The 23566-nt window shown below is 35.8% G+C and overlaps 1 protein-coding gene across 6 annotated transcripts in view; it reads left to right on the plus strand.

The window, feature by feature from the left end:
- PTPRD (protein tyrosine phosphatase receptor type D) overlaps positions 1 to 23566 on the plus strand; it is a 1297083-nt gene that overhangs the window by 1215771 nt on the left and 57746 nt on the right. For all 6 annotated transcript variants that reach the window (XM_052775887.1, XM_052775885.1, XM_052775888.1 and 3 more), the window contains 2 exons: positions 6122 to 6219; positions 18095 to 18218. In XM_052775887.1, coding sequence (XP_052631847.1) covers positions 6122 to 6219; positions 18095 to 18218 — 222 coding nt within the window. The remainder of the gene's footprint in view (positions 1 to 6121; positions 6220 to 18094; positions 18219 to 23566) is intronic.

Genomic DNA, 23566 nt, shown 5'->3' on the forward strand with positions numbered 1-23566 from the left:
GCACAAGGCCAGGTAGATTACATTTGTTCCTCTTCCCTCATGCACCAATGCTGCAACCCTATCATAGAAGGCCACCAAATTTGTCAGGCAGGATTTGCCCTTAGTGAAGCCATGTTGTCTGTCACAAATCACCTCCTTATCTTCTATGTGCCCCAGCATATTTTCCAGGAGGATCCGCTCCATGATGTTGTTGGGCATTGAGGTGAGACTGACTAGCCAGCAGTTCTACAGGTCTTCCTTTTTTCCCTTTTTAAAAATGGGGGTTGTGTTTCCCCTTTTCCAGTCAGTGGGAACCTCCCTGGACTGCCACAACTTCTCAGATAGGATGGATAGTTGCTTAGTCGCTTTACCCACCAGTTCCCTCCAGACCTGCGGATGCATCTCATCAGGTCCCATGGACTTGTGCACCTTCAGGTGTGTGTTATCCAAAAGTGCGTATTTGTTAGATAAGCCCAAATGCCAGTGAGTGGGTCACAGCTGTGCAAAGTTACCTTTGGGTAAACATGACAATACCCAATCTCTTAGTAGCATACAGGATTTTATTTATAAGTCTGTTATTCTTCTGGAACTGGAGTAGCTGAGAAAAAGTCAGTCACATTCTTCCCATGCTACGAGTTTCCTGTGAAATAAGGGATTAAAATCATTAACCTGGTGTGTGAATTTTAGAAGTCTCTATGCCACATGGGAGAGTAAAAGTAGGGAAGGGGTAATAATTAAGTCCTCACAAACGGTTTCATCAAATGGAGAAACCCTGTTTTACATAGAGGAAAATAACTGATGTTAAGTGGTTTGGGTGGGTTATGAGAGACCCAAGGCTCAGGCAAAGACTTCAGTCTGCCAATCAGGCAACAAACTAAATTGAGTCATGCCTCAAAAGTGACTGGTTTTTTTCCTCATTTAAGTATAAAATGTGTCACACTTACAAGTAATTTGTGTAATTGGGTGCCAATTAAACAATTATCTCATTATCTCTAATGAACTAAATAAGATGCTCTGAAATACAAGAATAATAAATAGAATTATTACAGCTCTGAATAAAGACTCTGCTTTTTTTATTAGATTAGTAAGTGCTCACAAAACAATTATTCCCTGAGTTCCTAAGGAAGTTCCACTAACTTATTTCCAAGATAAGGCAGAAGAACGGTAAAACAGGTCCAGAGGAAAAACGTGCAAATAACAAAAGTGGGAAAAGTGATGTCTGGATTTAGTCCTGCAAGATAGCAGAAAATTTCTTTCCTTAGTTTATTCACACAATTTCTGTTTATGAGAATCATGACAATGCTGAAGGAAGTACTGTGGTTGTCTCCATAGCAAAACCAGACTGGAATAGCTTTCTCACAGTAAGCAATCCTACATACAGGTCTTCATGTGAATTTGACTCACATGAAGGAATTAGGCACCTAAAAGAGGTATAAGTTTCAGAGGTAAAAATGGCACTTCTCTGATATCCCACTTGGTTGCTGTCAAACCTGGAGGCAATCAAAATCTGCTTAGCTGGGAGATGGAGTATAAAGTTCTGCTCCTCACAAAAGTAATTTTTTTTTTTTTCTGGATTTTAGCCAATAGTTTTGCAACATGTTACTGTATTGAACAATTTTAGATCAGGGTCTGAAAACTAGGTCTCCTGTTTTCTCAGTGTAGATGGCTTTTACATCTCACTCAGTGCTGGGGCTTCTGCCGTGAGGCTACAGAGCCCCTAGGGCTGCTTGGTAGAGCTAAGTCTTTGATACAGAACAGAAATTACATTCATTCCAGAATAATTAATCTAATTTTGAAGAACATAAATGCTTCTGGAATTAAGTGACTTCATTTTGCAATATTATGTGTACATTGATAACTATTTTATAATAGCTGTTGCAGAACAACATATTTCTCTAGAGCTAATCTTGTAAATTTAGCTTTGTACACAAGATGTAAGATCACTCTCTGGCTTAGCTCTAACTGTATGAAAAAGAAATTTTAAAGTAACAGAAGGTTTTTTGTCAAATATACTAAAGGCATCCTTGCTAAATATTCACGAATGCCAAATTCCTACTGAATCAGGGTCATCTTTCATTTTTTCCATTTTCCATGTCCAAATTTTAAGTATGTATTTCTTTCTACCTTTTTGATAAGGGCAAGTATCAGTAACAGTAACCACTGTTACTGATTCCTTCCTTTTTCCGTAAAGGGACAACATCTTAATCAACATAGATTGGTACATTGGAGGGTATTCTGTGTTATTAAAGAAAAATGAGGATGTAATAAATCAGCTTTTAAAATCACAGAGTATTAATTCAATGTGGACATGAAATACAACTCATAAAGAAATTTCTGTGAAAATAAAGTGTCACATTTTCAGTTCATCTAGGTTGTAGTCTGCATACTTGCATCCGTGCACTTTGTTTAATTTCTAACTTCCTTCTTGTTTATTGTGGGCATGTCAACCTGCAGGTCCAAATCCGTAAATAAATGTGTGTTTCTTAAATGTTTTTAAAAGCCCTTATCATAAAACCCTGACAACAAACAAAATCCTAATTTAACGCACTAACGACAAGGCCAAAACACCCACTTTTTTCAGTGGAGTAAAGGAGTATGCTTAACAGGTTTAATGTCTGTTAATATGCAGATGAATTCTAACCTTTCTCTCTCAGTTTTTTCTTGCAATTGTGGCACATATGGTATCCCATGTTCCTTAGTCATGTATTTACTGCAGATTAATCAGAAGATCGTTCTACACTGTAATTAAACCATACATTCTCATTTAATTCACGTGGAGGGGTTACTACTAGGCTGCATAAGATCAACCACATTTGGCAATCTTCTACCAAATCTGGAAATAAAAGCTTCTTATGGATACAATTTCAGCTGTGTTTTGCATGTGGTGGTTTTTGATTTGGGCTTTTTTTTCTATTTGAGTTTTTAAGTGGTTTTATCTCTTTTCTTATTTTAAAGAAAGTTTGAAAGCATGTTTTCAGCATGGTGTTTCTTTTGACTTTCTAGCATGTCACAGGATCTGTTGTAATTTAGCTGTATTTTGTCTTTATTTTTTTGTGTTTTCATAGCATATGTTGATTGATGTGGAGATGTGTCAGCAAATAAGTGTATTTTCTTATTTGTAGACACTAAAAAAGTGCGTTTAGCTGGTGGGTTGAGTCAAGTTCTACACCTGCTGTTCACATGCAGCTCACATTACACTCAGTAGGAGCCTCACGCTTTTGCATGAGAGATGATGAGATCTTAAAATGTTCATTCATAGCATATTCTGTTATGATGCTTGTTACGATTCATAGACTGATTACATAACAAAAGTCCTCCAGCAGTTCTTTTAAAAAGTAGCTACTTTTATCATCTCAGTAAAGCACATTTTATATATTTAAAAGATGAAAATACACCAAATGTAATTACTTCACTTTGTAAGTTAACTGCAAAATATTATTTGAAGAAAGTTTATGTGTCCAAGTGATTAAGTGCCTGAAATGATTTGTGGAGAATGGGGTTATATGCAGTCAAAATTTGCCAATTTTTGAAGTTGTAGGTAGTTCCTTTTTTTCCTTAGAACAGAAAGTTTTATGTCAAGTTTCATTTTGCACAAAGTGTTTAACATGAAATCTCCCTTAGGAATGTCAGGTGGCATATAGTGGAGCATACAAACAAAAATAGTTCAAAAAAGAACTGATGTTCAGCATCTTAAAAAAAAATTCCTGCACAGTAAGCTAATTATTGAGATTTGTGTTCATGATGCTGGTGGTTTAGTCAGGTTCATGACCAGGTCTCATTCTCTCTGGTCTTATGTCCTTTATGTTTACAGTAAGGTAACTGGACCTTTAGACTTCTTAGTTGAGTTTCCAGATGCTGTTTTGTGCATGTCTGAAGTGCCTGTATGTACGAGATTGATTATGATGATCTACTGCTGTTACTAATTTGTTTCCCATTTCCGATTGGCTTTTACTTTTTACAGCTTTGAGCAGTAATTCAGTCCCCTACGCCTCCCTGATTGGCTCTGTGTCCTCCCTCTCTAGCCAAACTACCACTCAGTCCTTATATGATAATAACTCTCTCCCACGATTCGCTCGAAAAGGTCTAAACATCTTTGTCTATTATTTTCTCTGTTCAAGCACTGTTTTAGATGTACATCAGTCCACCTCCATTTCTGGATCAATCTAGAGTTCTCTTGTGCCTTTTCACTCACATATTTTCCATAGGGGTGCTTGATCTGGATCAATCAGTGTAATTATTAGATGTCACCCACACTCATTTTGAGAATAGCAAAGTTCTATTAAGTGAAATTTCTGAGAAAATGGGAGACAACCAGAACTGATTCAAATAAATTAGTACTTACAGACTAATTTTTTAATTGAAATTTGTAAGAAATCTCCCCATTATATCTGAATATTCTGCTTTGTTAGCTGACTGACAGCTTGCCTTAATATCTGCTTTAAATAATGTCTTACCATCACAGATGCGCTATGTAGGTAATATATAAATATATATGTATAGGTCAGAAGAATTAGGGCCAGTGCTGCCGGACATTATTTTGGACTCTAGTATGATGCCTGAAATGTCAAAGAATCCAAAATAAAACAAGAATTTAAAACAAAAAAAGAAAAAAGAAAAACATGCTATGGTATGACTGTGTTGCAACCACATGGTCATTTTCAGCTACATTTACAGGAAATGCAAGTTAACTATCTTAGGCATGCTCTTGAAATTCACGGTGACAAAGCAAACTGCATTGTGTAACATGGCTTCCAGCTTGAGCCCCCTTGAGTCATCACTATTTTATCTTTGTAATTTCAAGAGATCCTGGGGTTCACTAGGTTAATTCTTCTAGCCAGCTCTGATTTCTTCCCAGAAGCAATTGAAAACTCACTTTCATTTTAGGTGTGATAGTATAAAGCATGAAGAGAAGAATGAAAGCATTTTGGAGAAGGGTCGTAAAGACTAATAGTGTGAAACACACAAATTTTTGCCTGGCAAATCTTCAGCTGGCAGATTGTTCTAGTTGACCCCATGTCTTTTTCTGTCTTTCTTTTGCCTTTCTGTCCTTCTTTTGCCTTTCTGTTCCTATACTCCCTTCCACAACCATCTCTATCTCCGGTTCCCAGCTCTTCTTCTTTTTTACTCAGTATCTTCATCAGTGGACAAAGATGTTTACACCTGAAGTAGATTGTAGGTACTTTTGGGGGTTGATAAATGGGGTTTCAGATTAAGCATGTTTTAAGGTACTAGTGCAGTCAGTATGTGTGTCCAGCCAAACTGTACAACCCCTGCCTCTACAATCTGCTACTAGTGAAAACATTTTTGAAGTTATAATTGTCTGATGTCCAATGTTGTCTTCAGTGACTGTTGTCTAAAAGCAATGGTGCATGTTATTCTAGTCATTCATAGTTGCATGTGAATATCACTCACCTCAAAATTTCATAAAATATTTAAGTATTTCTAATTTAGTCAGAATATGTAGTTTGTCTTCTAGACCTTGATACATTATTATTAATCCTCAAGCTATCCATTTCATTTTTTATAATTTATTTTATAAGTTAGTTTTATGTTGGTTTGAGGTTTCTTTGGTTTTTTACCATTTCCTTTGCAGGTTCAGGTGTCTCAGGTTACCTCGGTAACCTTCATTCTTCAAGTTCGTTTTTCTTGATTATGCATAAGTCACTTTGTTTTCTGTCAAAACACTATCCTTTCCCCTTTAGGGCTCTTTCAGTGTCTGTTTCTCAGCTCACCTTTCCTCATCTAATTCAATGGAGTTTCCATTTCATGCAGTGCAGGAGAAGGAGTTTGAAATGACATTAAGAGTCATTACTCAAAGCAGAGGTCGACATCAGGTCTAACTCTCTCATTTTTCCATGCCTAGCTAACCTCATTGACTCATATCACAGTAACTCTTTCCTCTACAGTAGGAATGTTAGCTTTGGGAATATGCTTGGTGACTTCTTTTAATTTGGCTTCAGAGCTCATCTATCCAGAGCATGTCCTGCTTTGAGTAACCAAACTATTTGCCTGCTTCTCTCACGTATGACATCTTTACTACTTACACATTTCTAGCCATTCTAACTACTGCATTTTCTAAATTTTAGAGCAATGCCATCACTGTAGTTTACTTTAAATTTTGTTCTCCTTTCTTGTTCAACAGGTATGGCCAGTCATCCCCCAATACCTATCTTGGAACTTGCAGATCACATTGAAAGACTGAAAGCAAATGACAATTTGAAGTTCTCACAGGAGTATGAGGTAATTTTCCCCACTTTCTCATTATTCAAATTGTTTAACACGTCATGCTTTCTGTTTCCCTAGACTTTTCTCTGATATGTACCCACCCTGACTGATAGTGCCAGTTTTGTATGATATTAAAACCATGATAAAAGAGCTCTCTGTGTAAAATGACTACGTTGGTGAGGTGGCTCCTTTGCATGTAACAATCTATTCTCTTTTTATAAGGATACGTGTCAGGCAGATTCCATGGGCACATACTTGAAGTGGTGTGTGAATGATACAGCATTTACTCTTTTCAATATACACAAACATCCATATACTTTGCAGTTAAAAGATCCTTAGATTATCTGAAAAATCTCCTGTGTAATGTTGACAGGACATATACGGTACAAGCTCCAAAGAAGTTACAGTCCACTGTGTTAATTTTGCATGTATTAAAAGAATTTGCAATTGCCTGGTGTCTTTCCTAATATAACAGTTTCAAGACATTGTATTTTCTTCCTGTCAATAATACCACATTCATAATCTGTGAATAATGGTCTAAAAGAACATGAAAGAATTTAACCGGAGAGAGTAATCATTTACAAGCCACCTAGTCAGTAATCCGTGGAGTATACCTCCCCAGACAGGCATTGGTACTGTGGAGAGTACCAGGCTCTCATGTCAGTAATTTGTGGCTAAAGGGATTTAGATAGCAATCCATTAAACAGAGCAAATTACCGCCGTTTCTTCAATGCCAATATTGTCTATGTCAAAAATCTGTGGATGAACTATGCACAGAACTATCAGAAAAAGAATGCTTCTTTAGAGCAGCTATGGGCGGTCGTGTCAGTGATCCAAGTATTAACAGCTCCCAGAGGGATCACTGACAGAGTATTTTCTTTATAGTCTGTTGTGTCACTAATCTTTGCTTAAAACTCCCCAAGACTTTGTTAGCATGGTGGAATAAAAACCCACGTTACTCTCATTTTTTTAGGGACTGCACATTCTTTGCATATGAAGGTTCATACAAACACTGACAGTGAAATAAAAAACACTGAAGAAGACTGTCGCATGTTGGTTCCATAGTAACATGTGACTGCATAGTACAGAGAACCTGTAAATGCCCAATGTATTTAAAAAGCTTTGACAGAAAATCTTAGAAATGAATACTAACTACTATGACAGAGAACTACAATTGCTTATTATTTAATTGAAGGCACTGTTCAGGAAGACCTTAAGACTGCTCTAAAAAAGAATGTCATTAGTTTTCAAAAGGAAAATATAGTCTCAACAATTCATGAAGATAAGTTTGTTTGAAGAGCATCTCAGGATTGCTGTTTATTGTTGCAATCACAAAAAATGTGGGAATATCTCCTCACATTTCTATGTGTAAATCCTGTGTTCTTAAGTACAAAGATTGTAGCATATAAAAAATCAGACAGGGAAATCTATGTAACAGGATGTTCACCAGAAAAAAGCTAACATTTGGTACAAATTTGACAATCATTTCCTGTTGTACTCTAGGCAGATTCCTTGGAATATCTGTGTAGGAAATTCCATTTAATAAATAAAAAATGTCATTACAAGTCATATAACGTAGTATAACTTCCATTTAAAAAAAAAATACAACATTACTACCTCTTGAGCATGTTGTGGAGATGACATTGTTCTTCTTATGCTGTAATATAACTTAAAAGTTTTGGTGGTTTATGCTTCCTTTATTATTTAATTCATTAAAATCATCTTGAGGACATAATCTTAACCATTTATAGACAGCATTGTGAAGATGCATTAAATTATTAAATTCTTAATATCTGTCCCTCCAGAACTTTTTAACAGTCTGTGTAAACAGCTCAGCTTTCACATTCTTCTTTTTTTGTTGTTTTTGGTTTTGTTTTTGTTTTTGTTACAAAACATACCAGCTGGGGCAGAGTGATCAGACATTCAGGATTAAAATGTGGGCAACTGTAGGTCAGCATCAAGCTTTATCCACATTGCTTTGCCCAAGGAGGTTCAACATTTGTCTTTAAATCCCAGCTTTAGAGATACCACTTCATTTCCATCTAGTCCAAGTTTCATCCATTTTGAAACAGAATTAGTGAAAAGCAGTGCTATTTGATTTCATGGTCTAGTCTAGGCAGTGGACTAAGGCTGCAGTTTGATGATCACTGTAAGTCATCTCCCTGTCTTGGCTGTGCATTCCTGTTGTCTCTCTTGTGCCAATCCTGGCACTAGTGCATGTGCAGCTGTTCAAGGATTATCTCAGGAAATAGATTCAGCTGAAAACTAATTGTTTTATTTTTCTTTGCTGTTTTTGGTTGGATCAATTCCCTGAACTAGCTCACCACACGGCTGCATGAACTCTAGTGCCAGCACAAGAGAGCTGGTGGGAACATTTGTGGTTGGGTATTGGGACCTTCTCTTTCAGCAGCAGTCCTCACTAATGTCCCTTAAAGGCAACTATCTGATTCCGAGGCAGAAATGAGTACAGATGGTAACTGTCCAGTTATTATCACTTCAGATTGCGTTTGAAATGATGGCACAGAAGGAAAAAGAGGTATTTTTCTTCTTCAAGAGTTAAAGGTATAACATGCAGCAGGAAACCACTGACCTTTATGGATAGTAATAAAGTCCTCCAGTTAATTCCCATCTGGGGAAACAAACATTTTTCATCAGTTACCACTGATGAAATTTTTGTTTTCATAATGCCCATTCCTCCTTGGCATTCCATTATTTTATTTTACTTTTTATGGAATTTCTTACATTGCATGGATGAAATTCTTCAAAAATAGACTGATATTATGCAACAATTGTTAAGACAACTTTGTGATACTATGAAATAATATATATATTTGTATATATATACACAAATATCCTTTTATATATATCTTTCTGTATATATATATAAAATATCCTGATGAACACTGACTTCTCATCCAGCTCGTAGAATTTCTTTCAGAAGGTTAGCTCCATTTCAAAAGGATGTTCTAATTATTTTTTAGCACACCTTACTTTATTTGCCACTTCAAAAGAATTACTTGTTTCACAACTCAAGCACATCTTTTCATATTATATGCACAGCTGTTCCGCAGTATTTGAATACTTGCTCCTGTTCCATCCTTGCTCCTGTTTCATCCACTGCCTTTTGATCAAAATTTCTGATCAAAATTCCATACAAGTTTGTTTTTCTCCTTTTGGAAGAGTTTCGCTTCCTTGCCTGTTCCCACTTTCTCTTCAGACAGACAGAAACCTCCCTGTCCCTTCATTACTTCCAAAAGAGAGAAAAAAGTTCTCTCACAGAAGACACACATCTACATGCTGTCTCCTCTGCTGATTTATACCCTCTGGCATCATTTTTTAATGAAACCTTGTAACTTCCTTGCACCCTCCTAGGGAAGGTGAAGGAAAACTTCTTTGTAGACCTAGACCATGAGAGAAGACGGGATTGTTTTCTTCAAATAACCCTAAACTCAACCCACTATTCTCCATTCATCTGACACAAAGTTTACCAAATGGGTTTTTTTTAGTGTGGGGTTTTTTTTTTCCTAAGAATATGTTCCTTTTTGTGCTCTGTGAAAACTAGTTGAAAAAGAATCTGAAATTGCTGTTAAAGAAATAATAACTCCAAACTGCATCTCTCTGCACTCTGATTCTGGAAGGAACGTCCAGGGTAATGTGGTAAGTTGGGAAAGGAGGTATTGCAAAAAAGTAAGTAGCAATATGCACAGTATAAACTATGTAATCTTAGGGGGAAAAAAAAAAAGAAAAAGAAAAAATAGAACTCCTTCATTACTATGATGTGGTAAAAGGAGTGCATTCTCCGGTGTAGACCATCTTCTAGCTGTGTAAACTTTTCTAAGCTTCGATGTCTTTGATTGAAGGAGTTCCTACTTCTACAAGTCTTCAGAAACTATTTCATAGTGTCCCCTTCAGGGCTTCTGCTACCTCAGCTCTTAGAGGGGATGATCATGAGAACAGTGGAGACCTGTATCATTATACTTCTCTCACAACTTTACCTTGAATACCAGATTTCATGGGAGAACAGGGGCCAAGCCGTAATGATTATGACTATTGCAAGATTTAAATAAACTTTTAATTCACCTGTTGGATAAAGTAGTTTTGTAGTTATAGCATAGATAGTGCTATGTCCTCTTCTCAATAAAGTTAATTTCTACTTCAAAATAAACTTTTCATAATCCTTCATTAATTATTATTAGCTTGCAATCTCCAAGCCTTAGCAAAATGTTGGTTTACCTTGTTAACATGACATATCCTTTATGTCATATAGTTCTTTTGTATTCCCTAATTTAAAGGCAAGGTTCTTGACCCCAACTGATTATTATGAAACTTTTGCTGGCTTTGGCACTTTCAGTGGGATTTTTATGTAATGCAAGGCTCCATATGGACTTGACAGCTGCTAAGCAGAAAGCCATATTCATAAGAAACTGACCTTTATATTTTATCTCCTTCTTCACTCAGGCTTCAGAATTTAACAATAAAAAGTGGTCATGGAGATAGACTAAATCAGAACAGTAATGTTCTGCCTACTTTATGCAATACACTAGATGTGTTTGTAAAGTTATTTCCTCCTATAACATAGAACAGAAAATCTATTCCTCTAAAGCAGATTCCTGGGTCTTGTGTAAAATAGTTTCACATTTATTATCTGAGATCTGTAGTCATAGCTTTACTCCCTTAAGGAAGTAGATTCAGATTCATATCATTTCTGTGGAACCTGTCACCGCAACACAAAATTACACTACCGGCCTCTATGTGTTATTTTGTATGATTTACTTTCCGTGTATGTGTGTGTGCGCTGGTTAACTAGTGTTACAAGAAGTTCTATAATTTTAATGTTTTTCCTCATCAGGCTTCTTTCTGTAAATTACAGCCAGTCTTTTGCTTTAACACTGAGTATTGGAAAATTTGAAGATGCATTTTGACTCTGTGCCACACTGGTGTACTATTACAAGTTTTATTGCAGCTTTCCAGTATCAGTGGGTAGGATTTGTGATGAGAAAACAATTTACTGAATATAGTACATTTATCTTTTTGTATCTCAAGCTGCAACAAGGTGAACACTGGACACTAAAACACAATAAATTTTATATAGTAGAAGCACATATAAAACTTATTATTGATATAAAACACTTTAAAAGAACAGATAACCTACTGAATTAATCTTTACCAAAGAAACAGCTACACTTAACTGCCATATCATTACTGATAATAGCGACTCATATGCAAAAATCAATTTCTTCTTAGCAAAAATGTGGGTTTTATTCTTTATCTTTACAATAGTTTCCTCTTTCTAATATTACAAACATCATTTATTGGTATTCTGTAACTTTACTTTCATAGGATGTGCTCCATTTATAAACAATTAGTGTAGTCAGTGAACGATGAAAAGTTGTTTGTCTTCTTATTAACAGCACATATGCTGTTGCATTCACCTAGGTTGTTTGGTGCTTAGTTCCACCTAGGATAGTATCCGAGCCAGCAGGGTAGTTATGATAGAGAATATTAAAGACATAATGCAGGAATCTGAAGTGGCACTAGTCAAGATTTATAGTAGTGTATTAACTCCTTCCTTTGTGGTGTGGATGCTTCCTTGTGATATCAGCATTTTTTTTTATGCTTATATAATTAAAAGAATATTCAGATAAACAAAAGCTGGTGTTATCAGATTAGGATGCTAGGTTTTGGTCTGATACCTGATGCTATTTTGCCAAGGAATTCCACAGAGGTGGTTGAAATAGTCAAATACTGTAATAAATGTCAGTTTTATTTTGCCCAATTGAAAACAGTGATATGTGTAGGAAGAGAAAAGTGGTCCACTCCTTATAGCAAGAAAAATTATTCAATGACAGATTGTGTAGGTCATTATAGGTAAAACTGAGTTTTGTGGGGGCTTTTTAGAAAGATTCATCTGCAATACTTTTAGGGGTTTTATGAAAGAAAATTGGATCAGTGAAGAATTTCACTCCTTTACTCCTTTCTTAAAAAACCAAATGTTGTCAGTGCTTTAAAACTATATTGAAAATTTAAAGCAGCACTGGTGTCTCATGAGACAATTACAAAGTTTAGTGTTTAAGAGCTGCTGTATTTCATGTACTATATAAAACAAAACAACAGGATACTTTAATCACAAAAAGATTTAAACTAAGCAATATGTTCTTCATTACTCAAGTATTCTTCTGCTGCTGATATTTATTTCCTACCTGAAGTTGATTGTAATCCTCTGGTTTTAACACAAAATTATTTCCACCACAACTGGTTATGTTATTACGGACAAAGGACTATAATTACAGGTGGAGAATAAACAGGTTATGCTTAAGACTGGAGGCAAAGAAATACAAAACAGTAGGGATGGTTCTTATAAGTTAGGTTTTCTAAAGTTTTTGTGTAATAGACTGTCCTTCAAAGATGTTTTCAAATAATGATTGTTTTCCTCCTTAAGTATACTTCAGTTATATGCATATATAGCTTGTTTAATTCCATTGGAATCAGGTTTTACATGATCTCATTTGTCATAGGAATATTAGCTTGATATTGTACAGGAAATATCTTTGTTCTTGAGAGGGGTTTGGCAAAAGCCTTAGTTGTATTTCTAGCTACTCCTGAACAGTTGGGTCACTTTTCTTCAAGAGTTAACAGGAAATGTCTCATATGTGCATTTTTAACTGGTTTAGGACCAGGATACAAACTTATCTTTGAGTTCCAAAGAAGATCTAGCCATGCAAAAATGTGGGTCCCCCATGTCTTTTGAAAATGGCAGCCTTTACAGTGTGATGTGAAAAACTCCGCCTTAATAAGAAAACATAATTTCAGTTAGCAAGTTGCCATGATCGTGTATTAATGTTAATACATCTAGCATTCACGTTTTCGTAATGCAGTATGTAAATCTCATCCTATTAGCCAGTTTTCTGCATAATACAATAGCATCCTATTATAGATTCATCAGCTATGATATGAAATTCTCATCACAATCACTGACATTGGTAAAAGAGGGTCAAATTGTTCATTTTTATGGGTACCTGACTACTTTCTCCAGTTTCGCAGTCTATTTGCATTGTCATCCTCTCACATTTGTCTTTTTCATTGTTGTTTCTCTACCTTGTCTTAAGTTTCTCTGTGACCCAGTGCTTTTTGATGATTTAATTTGAATCTCAAACACAGCACCTACAGTGCTGGGAAATTTTTTGCAGGACATGCTTCCCTCCCTTTCTGGGCTTGTGAAACCTGTGCAGTAACTCACAATCCCCATGACACGCAAAGACTCAAGCCTGCTGGCTCTTAATTTGTTGGCATAGTCCTCCTTAGTACAGCACTGTTCCAGGGCAGGCAGGCACATGTCAGGTTACACCAGGAAGGGTGGCATTTTGTCATACTCATTCCTTGCCCAGTACTGTACCAGGATATACTCCTGGAAGACTCATGATCACAGCAGGGAACATTTGCTTCTTGTTTAAATAAAGGAAAACTTCACAATGAGCAGGTACAGAGTTTACTGGAGGGGGGGTGTTAGAAATTCTTCTAGAAGCACTTTTTGATTACCATGATTCATAGTCAAACAACTACTTTATGGATGGTGCATTGTATTAGTAAATATTGCTCAGGTCTTGCCCTAGTAACGGATCAGACTTTTTTTTCAGCAGCCAACCATTTAGAACACAATAGCTGAAAGATTAGTCAAAGCATGGGAGGGTAATAACAGTATTACAGATATCTTTATTTCTTTTGCACAAAGCACCCATACTACATAGTTATGCTATGAAGAAATCCACTTCTTTGTTAATGACAGCTTTATTGAAGCAAGCTTTCAGAATGAATATACTAGAAATCCTATTAAAGTGCCATCCATTAAACCATTAAAGCAGTCATTAAAACTGTTAGTACAGACTTGTTATTCATGAGTTATTGGTCTTTCACACTTCTGAAATGTGTCTGCCAATACCACTCTACTCTTTGTTCCAGTGTGGCTATTAAGTCTGAGGAAATATAGATCAATTTTCTTTTGCCAAAACAGTGCTTTGTGGGAGGATAGTAAGGCCACAAAGTGGTTCAGATTGGTGAGAAAAACAGGAAAGATCAAAGTTCAGTCCATTTGCCTGGTTTTGACGTAATTTATGTTAACTATGTCTGCATGCAGGCCTAAATATTAATCACTGAATTACACCATCTGGCCATACATCATACAAAGAAGTGAATGGGGAATATAGTATGCTGCTTTGATGAACGTATCCTCATCTACTTCTACAAATAGCTGACAGAAAGCTGCCGTTTGATTTTTTTTTAGTATTGAAAAGCAGCTTTAGATAACTTAAACAGTAAGGAGTGAAAAGGGGAAGAATAATACTGAACAGCTGAAGCTAAGCTTTAAATGTAAAGTATTCTTAATAATATATAAATTCACATTGACAATAGGTATAATATAGAGCTGAAGCTTTTTCTCATAATGGGTAAGAATCTACTTACTTAGATCATAATTTTCTAAGTGCAACTGTAAATGCAAAAATGCACCTTAAACTTCACGTTTGCAAGGAGTTGTAATTGTTAACAGATAATTTATGGTTTGTTCTTTTTTTTTAGTTTGTGTATAACTTTTTTATTTTTGATAGGGTAAAGCCCTAGTCCTGCAGTCCAGGCTCAAAAGTAGCAGCATGTTAGTCAACCAGTTTATTCTGTTATTTTCTAGTTGTTTTGTCAAGTGTGAAGAGAAAGTGTGTGTGACATCTTATATAGGGAAGTAATTTCTAGAATATTTGGGCACTGTGGGTAAGAACCTAAACTCCTTCAGGTATATGTCTAGAGCAATGCAGGGCAGTGTTGCCTCATTATGGGTCTATGGGCTGCTCTTTAGCTAGCATGTTTGCAGGTATGCCTCTCAAAAAATTCTGACTACGTAGTCACAGATAGTGTAGATGTGCTTTATTCCTAGTCAAGTAATTGATTTTATTCAGAACTTTATTTAGAGTATAATGCATTAAGATATTGAGACCATCTACTCTTTATTTTGAAATTATGATGTTTGTGTTCTAAATTATTACTAGAATTCTGAGCTAAACCCATACTAGTTACTTTCTAAAATACTGAAAACTTGACCTGCAAACATCCTGCACAAGTTATCTTATTCACCTGCATTCACTCAAAAAGGAAAAGAGGGGAGATTCTTGCTGAGATAAGTGATTATGTAAATTTCATTGCTTTTCAAGTCAGATGATGTAGATGAATTGCTGGTCAGCTGATAAAGGGGTATATTACATGTCTTAAATATACTATATATGCATATGACTTTCCTCTTCCCAGTGCTTATGGAAATGTGCTCCAAATTCTTTCTCTTCACCTTAGATGACATAAATAGCACTTAGCAGTAAAGATAAAAATATTTGTGTTTTTAAATGAAGCAGTGCTTACCTGCTTCAATATTCTATCAGCCATCCATTTCAGAGGATGGGAAAACATTACTGTGATGAAACTAAACTGTAAGAAAATAGAATAAAAATTTTACTGCTTTATTGAAAAATAGGAATTTCATTGTGTAGTGAGAAAAAGTAATGTTTTGGTCAAAGAAGGATCAAGCCCTAGTATTGGAAGGATCAGGTTGCTATGTTTATACTTAAGCACAGCACAGAAGGGATGTCTACTTTTGCAAGTGGCAGAATACCAACTGGGTGATAGTTTGTTGTTCCTATATATGAAAACAAAATACAATAAGGCAGAAAAAAAGCCATCAACAGTTTTAATGTTAATAACTACTTTATTCAGATACTAATTTAGTAAGAGTAAGATATTAATGCTATTAACGTATTAAGATATGTTAAGCATATTCCCACAAATTGCTAAGATTGTGAACGCAAATACTGCTTTTTAAAAAAAAAAAATTGGGGGGGTGACACAAAAATTCTGTGGAGATTAAAAGAAATCAGATTCATTCAGAGCTGCAAACCATTTAAGAACACCTTTTGTACTGTTAGTAACACACACAGTGATACAACTCAAGTGAATCATATCCAAACCACAAGTAAAATTTCCATGCCCTTCATCATGCTCCCAAGCAGTTCATTTCTTCTTTATTCCTCTAAAAAGTCCTGTTTCATTTCCTCTTGAGGGAGGAGCTGCTACACACTCTGCGTCAGCTACTATAGGTAAAGCGGTATGCAAAGGGTGAGCCAGAACCTGAACTGTCACACTCCTCTGCTCAGCAAATCTCAGCTAGGTTATGCAGGGGAGCTCAGCCAGGCCCAACTCCAGAGGACTGTAATGAAAGTTAGAAAAATTCAGGAAAATTAGCTGGTAACTGTTACAAAAGTTGAGTCTAAGGTAATAATAGATAGGATAAGGTACTGGGACTTGGTTTCCTAAACAGAAATGCTGGGCTACTCTTAAGACCTCTCTATCAGGCAGTCAGGCAAAATGAATTTTTTTAGAATAATCTCAAGAAAGAAGCAAAGTCATTCACTGAATGTTACATAAATAAATTGTCTAAGATACGTAAAGGTGCGTAAGAATGAAGTAGTTTTCTGACTGGCCAAATAGTAATTATTAATCTAAGAGATAAATCCTAACAGATCACACTAACTAATTTTACATATATTCTTTGATAATACCTACCTAATAGATTACAGGTCATATTTCATTTACATTAACATAAAATGGACTCACAGCTCTTGTAACCCTGGGAGGACTCAGTATAAGCGATGTAAAAGTGGTGGCTTGATGCTGTAGTGGCAGTATGGAGCTTCCAACTCGTGCTTTGTTGCTGGTCTATTCATGGAAAGTGAACATAGCGTTGGTTAACTGCCCCATCTAGGCTTACCTGTGTCATTAGTTTTTTATAATTTATAGCAACCTGGCATAAGGACCTGCTGATTGTTACCAGGATTAAGCAAAGGGCATGAGCCGCAAACCATAGTTGCATATATGTGTTGATGAAACAATTTTAAGGTCTCTAATGTTACAGAAAGTGAAAGTAAAACAATATGTCATTAATTGTGACTTCTCAGTATAAGATGACCTTTCATACAGCCAGTACCATAGCAGGCATAAGCAGGTACCATCTGTTATGTATTTTGTATTTACCCAGCTGTATGTATACCTCAACCATAGAGGTAAAAGTAGTAGAGCCTGGAGTCTTCCTGCTGGTGAAGGTTGAAGGACTGTGGGTCAAGCTTCAGTAACTCCATCCTGGAACATGAAAGAAGCAGGACATAAACAGTGATTCTAGGACCATATAATTATGTGTATAAATAACAGATCATTAAAATTTCAATTATGTCTGAATTGCTCTCTTACTTATGGGTCAAGGAAATAAAAATCAGTTCTCTTTATGTTGTCCCTGGGTGATATGCAGTTGGTTCCCTGAGCAACACTGGTATCATGTGTTGGCCTGGCATCAAAACAAAAGAACAGAAACAACATTATTTTTCTTGTGGAAAACTTCTTCAGGAACATTTGGAATTTATTTAGTAAACAGGACACTGAATTGTTTGAACATGTCCACTTAGTAATAGAGAAAGATAAAAATATTTATTCCCCTTCATCCCAGTGTTTTTGAGATTTCCGACATTTTTTTCATTCTCTGTTATGCTAGAAACTCTCACGTGCCAAACTGAGTGAAAAGCTAAAAAGATGGATACCATACCCTTGCTTTTCTGAAGAGAAAGCCTTGGATTTGAAAAGCTTATGGTTTGAATACCTGGTGGAAATTTCAGATGCATAAATACAAAATGCTTTATATAATAAGATATAATATGTTATAATGTATCCCAGTGTCATAATTTTCTTTCAAAAGCAAAATATTTACAAAGTAAACTATGGGAGCATATGGTTTGTAATGATTATAAATACAACAAGTACGTAGTCCTTAGTTAAAAGTTTCCTTTTCTTTTCTTCTCTTTCTCTTTTGAAGTCTATTGATCCTGGTCAGCAGTTCACATGGGAACACTCCAACCTGGAAGTAAACAAACCAAAGAATAGATACGCGAATGTAATTGCATATGACCATTCTCGTGTTCTACTCTCAGCAATAGAAGGTAAGGAGACCTTTAAATTTAAACTAATGTCGTGGTTTCAGCCCAGCCAGTAACAAAGGACCACGCAGCCGCTCGCTCACTCCTCCCGCCCCCCTCCGGTGGGATAGGGAGGAGACGGAGGAGAGAAAAGAAAAAAAAACCTGGAACCTTGAGGGTTGAGATAAGGGCAGTTTACTGGGACAACACAAAAAAAGGTTACAACAACAACAACGGTACTAATGAAAGAATATACAAAAAGAGTGATGCACGGTGCAACTGCTCACCACCCGGAACCCGACGCTCCGCCACCGAAAGTCGAGAGCCCTCCCCCCGGCCCGCTCCCCATTTATATGCTGAGCATGATGTCACATGGTATGGAATAGCTCCTTGGCTAGTTCAGGTCGGCTGCCCTGGCTATGCCCCCCCACCTCCCAGGTTCCTGTAAAAATTAACTCTATCCCAGCTGAACCCAGGACAACTAGTTAAATCCTAAAATCCAGTAAAATTTTACTTCCTGATATCTTTGTATAGTAATATAAAGAAGTGTTAATTAAAATACTTCCAGTATTCCTATGCAGACAATCTTCTTCTGATGTTCATTCTCAGTAATTCATTATGAAAATTCACTAAAACTGACACAGGGTCACATATAGCACTGAATGCATCAGGTCCCTGTGTGTATGCCAAGTGTTATCTAAAGTAAATTATCATTGCTGTTTACTTATATTAATTCTGCAAAGCAAGTAACCATGCATGAATTGAGGTTTTTGTCGATCCATGACATTATCGACATATCTGATTATTGAGTTTCAGTTGCCAAATCCTTAATGTGGGAAAAAAAAACAGTTCAACTTTATGTTCTCAGGGACAATTTTGAGAACTCTCTGATAAAACTTACCTTTTCTTCTTTTCCATTTACAATCTGAATGTTAAACAAGAGTGTTTAAACAAATGCCCACGTGCAGACATTGTTGAAAGCTCAGTATTTCACTGCCAAAGATTGGCAGAGGGGTATAATGAGAGCTCTTCATTATATCTTTCTTTGACAAAAAGCTTTCAAAAAACATGAACATTTTAGAGTTAACTTAAGCAAAATGTCCAAGATGATCAGCACTGGGTGTTGTGTCTCCTTTACCAAGTGCTAAAGCAATGGGAAGCACTGGTTTTCACTCAGTTTTCTTTTCTTACCAGTTCTGCCTTACCATTAACCTGCTCCCTGGGATGAAGACAAATTTTCAGTTTATCGTGTATTGTTGACAGTCAGGTATTAATGATAGCCAGAACATAATTGATTATATAATTAAGTGAAACAATATAAATGAAAATAAAATTTGCCTTTAATAAGGCTGATAGGCCTTGCATACGATACATAAGATATAGGGAACTGTATTCAAGGTCATAAGTATTTCAGTCCTAACATGCTACAAGTTAAACTGCAAGGTGTTTTAATTTACAGTTATAAACAGCTTCTTATCTTTGGCTACTCCAGACCTGAAGACACTGGATACAGGAGGGACAATATTTATAGGTGTAGTCCATTTTAATATTAGCTGCTTGGTGAAGGAAAAGGCAGTCCCACTGATGGAAGTTTAGATCTTTCCTTACTTATTGCAGCTGTATACTGTGGGCTTTGATAACACGGATAAGAGCTTCTCAAATGTATTAGAAAATTTAAATGATTGCCTTGAAGATTTTGCATATGATAATCTGCTTATATTTTTTCCACCTCTGAAGCTCATACAGCAGTTCTGACAAGATTTTTTGTAATGTCACTTACAACTTTTCACATTGCCTTGTAGAAGAAAATAGCTGTAAGAAAACCTACCGCTACCTGGTAGAACTACCTGTATCAACACTGAAAAGAGGGTATTTTAATTAGCATTATATGTGATGTAATTCAAGAAAAATTTCCCTTTCTATGTCACTGGTCCAGACAAGAGAACTAAGTACATGGTCTGGAAAGGCCAGGAACAGCAATTGGACAGCTGTTCTGAATAGTTATGTAAAGTTGTTTGGAACAAAATGTTTAACTCAGAAATAAGACTGTTTGACAGAAGAATCAAGATTTTCACAGGATTTTGTCTGGAAAAAGAGTTGTGTAATGGGGGTGAGAAGGAGAGGAAAAAATCTAATTGCAGATAAATGTATTTGTTAATTTACAAGTCAGACATCTGGGCTTAAAAAGGTCTGCCAGAGTCGCCTTCATGTAAATGACCCATGAAATTTGGTTCCCTTAAAGAAAATGAACATATTCAGAGAATGGGAAAAAAATTTAAGCAGCAAACCAGAAAAGATTAGTCAAAGTAATTAAAAGTTTCAAATTACACAGTACCTTAGAGTACTTTTAAAAATAATAGATAGCAAAAATATGAAAAAAATCTACATTGTACCTGTGGGAAAGGACTGAGTATTTTCAGGAGCAGGTTCACCATACAGTTAAACTGCAATGTTTGATTCCTTTTTCTAAGTAAGAAATACCACGATGAGGCTAAAATTTCTAACCCTATAACAGTCAGTAACCCTAAACAGACAAATACTATAGGCCTTTGACATATCAGTGTCAGATATAAAACCACAAGTGGGATTTTGACCCATTTGGTGATTTGCAAAATTTTAAGTATTTTCTCAGTCTTCAGTTTATGGTGAAAGAAGCAACATAAATCAAATACTAAATGCTGGTTTATGCTATGATAATTTGTCTTGAAAACAGTAATGAATTAGTATTTAATTATCCTTTTAAATTTTTCCCTCTGTTCGATTTTACATGATAGTGTTTCTAAAATTCTGTGTGTGTACCTTTGTAAGTTTAATACGTTGGTCTTAATATTTGGTAATAAGCACTTCTCTTTCAAGTTTTAAGTAAATATTCCTTCAATGAAAATATGCTCTGCCTAGCATTTTAATTAGTTGACAGCTGTGTTTGTTTTTATGCTACCAGGGAAATCAATACTTTGAATATTGTTTTAAAAAAAAAATTCTCCTTTACCTATGTTACTAAACAAGTTGATCAGGACCTAAATTTGGACTATGTTACATTTTGTTACAATTAAATGGAGAATATTTGGTTGGATTTATATATAGGCCTTATCTGCAATTCTTTGGTGGCCATAAGACTAATATTATCAGTGACGTTTGAGTAATAACTGTGTTCTTTCTAAGATGAAAAGCTCCATTCTACACCTAGCCACTTGGTTCCTATTTGAAAGCAAATGTATATGAACAAGAAACTAAGCATCTGCCAAGCTGTAATCCCTCACTGATGGTCGCTTTGCCTCTTGATGGTGTTGCACAAACATGGAATGCTGTAATTGCTACTCTAGAATGGGGCACAAGGCTGGTTTTGTTCAGTTGCCCGTCTCTGACTGTAGTCAATATAAAGCGATTCCTAGGTCTTAAGGAGCATGTAGTAGAGATTTCAAATTACTTCTTTCCACTCATTGATAATATCAAGTTGTTAAAAATTGCATTAGCCCTGAAACACAAGGCTTAGTAACACTTTCAAAGTGGGGGTTTTGGTACCTTTTATAAGTCTTGTTACACATGTTCAGACCTGGTTTTGAATCCCTGCTACGTTCTTGACCTCTGTAATTGCATATAGCATGGAGTTCCACAACATAATTTCTCACTTTACAAGTATTTTTTATATTATTAAACTCACCACTGTTTACATTTTATTACATTAGATGTCCCTTTTGAAGGAAAACTCAGATTAGTTGTGGTAATTTGAATTTCTACCTGAAAGAAAATACTACTTTGCAAAATTTTGTTCCCATGTTCTTGAAACCTTATCGCTCCTGTTGTGCTATCTTTTGATGTGTGTGAGAGGGACACTTGGAATTTTACAATATGATGAAAGAATGTTATAATATTGTGAAGTTCATTGTATGCATCTAAATGGAATCGAGGGCAGAATTTACCGATTAAAAGAGAAATACATCAAGTTAACAGCTAGGTCTGTGACCTTAAACCTCTAAGGAGTAAATAAAATACTGGGAATAAAATGTTTAAATATTCTGCATTTTAAAAAGTCTTGCCAGTTGTTTTAGGAGACATCCAAGACAAAAGTCTGGCATATGTGACATGGATTTGCATAATGCTAGTGATTAAAAAAAAATTAAAAAATAGTATCTATCATATTTCAGCAGTGCAGTTTTTGTTTGACGGGAAATCTAATGCCTTTAAAATGCTGCTAAAGCTAGACATCTCTGACTGTGATATAATTGGTCAAGAAAGAAAAAGGCAAGAAACTGCTATTATTCTTACTTGTCTGATTGCCAGATATTGGTAAATTATCATCTAGTATGTAGGGCATGATCTTTAGATTTAGAAAGTATTCTGGTCAATATAAATTCTTCAACATCTACTGAACAGTCATGGACTATGCAAATTATTTGCACGCTCTCACATTGCATTTGTGTTGCATTCTGCTAATAATATGTAATTAAACACTTAGAGTAGTTGTATGCCTCTTCCCCCTGCAAGCCTGGAGTGCTTTAAAAGCAACAAAAGTATTTCAGTGATGAGGTAACAAGGTACAGAAAGATCAGTGAAGTAGACTTCATGGTGTAGAAGTTTCTATGAAGTAGACTTCACAGAGTAGACTTCACAGTGGCTGTCTCAACAACAATGCCGAGACAAGTTGTCAGAGTATAATAATTTTGGCCTATGGATCTACTTAGGCTGTTATAGTTGTAACTTAATGACAAAAATAGTGTCATTCTCAATACCCTTAAAATCAGTTCAGAACAATTCTGACTTTTTCCTGTGTACATACCCACATGGTCCATTGCGGAAGGCTTCAGCAAAACATCCAGTGGCTTTGTTCTTGAATAGGTAATGAAGATTTGGCACCTCAAAATTTACTGTACACACTCATACTGAAACTGTTTCTTGCAGGAATTACCAAACTAGAAATCATTTCATTTCATGTTAGTAGAGGCATTCATCAGCCCTTTTAGTGCATCATTTAGAGGTATAAATGAATATTTCTATGAAAAAAAAGACTCCTCTGATAGATAACTTTGGTGTCACTCAGTCCTGATGAGTTGGAGAATCACTAAATCAAGTTTCAGACAGCGGTAAGGTAATCACAATCTGATGACATCATGTTGGATTTCGATATCTGCTTTGCACTATTATGCAACATACTGCTATCTCAATGTATTGTGGCCAGTGTGCTGGCACAATGCTGTTATCTGTACCTCTGAGGAACTGCACTGAACAATGTTTACTTTCATTCTGTACCCTTTCTTAATACTAGCAAACTTTTAAAACAAAACAAAACAAAAGCTTCCTTTCTTTTCCTTAACAGAGCTCCTCCTGTTTCCCAGCCCATTTTTCTGCTGCTTACCATCCAAGTTTCTCATCTT

This window comes from Harpia harpyja, chromosome Z (genome assembly GCF_026419915.1).
Source record: "Harpia harpyja isolate bHarHar1 chromosome Z, bHarHar1 primary haplotype, whole genome shotgun sequence".
In the NCBI taxonomy this organism is placed as follows: Eukaryota; Metazoa; Chordata; class Aves; order Accipitriformes; family Accipitridae; genus Harpia; species Harpia harpyja.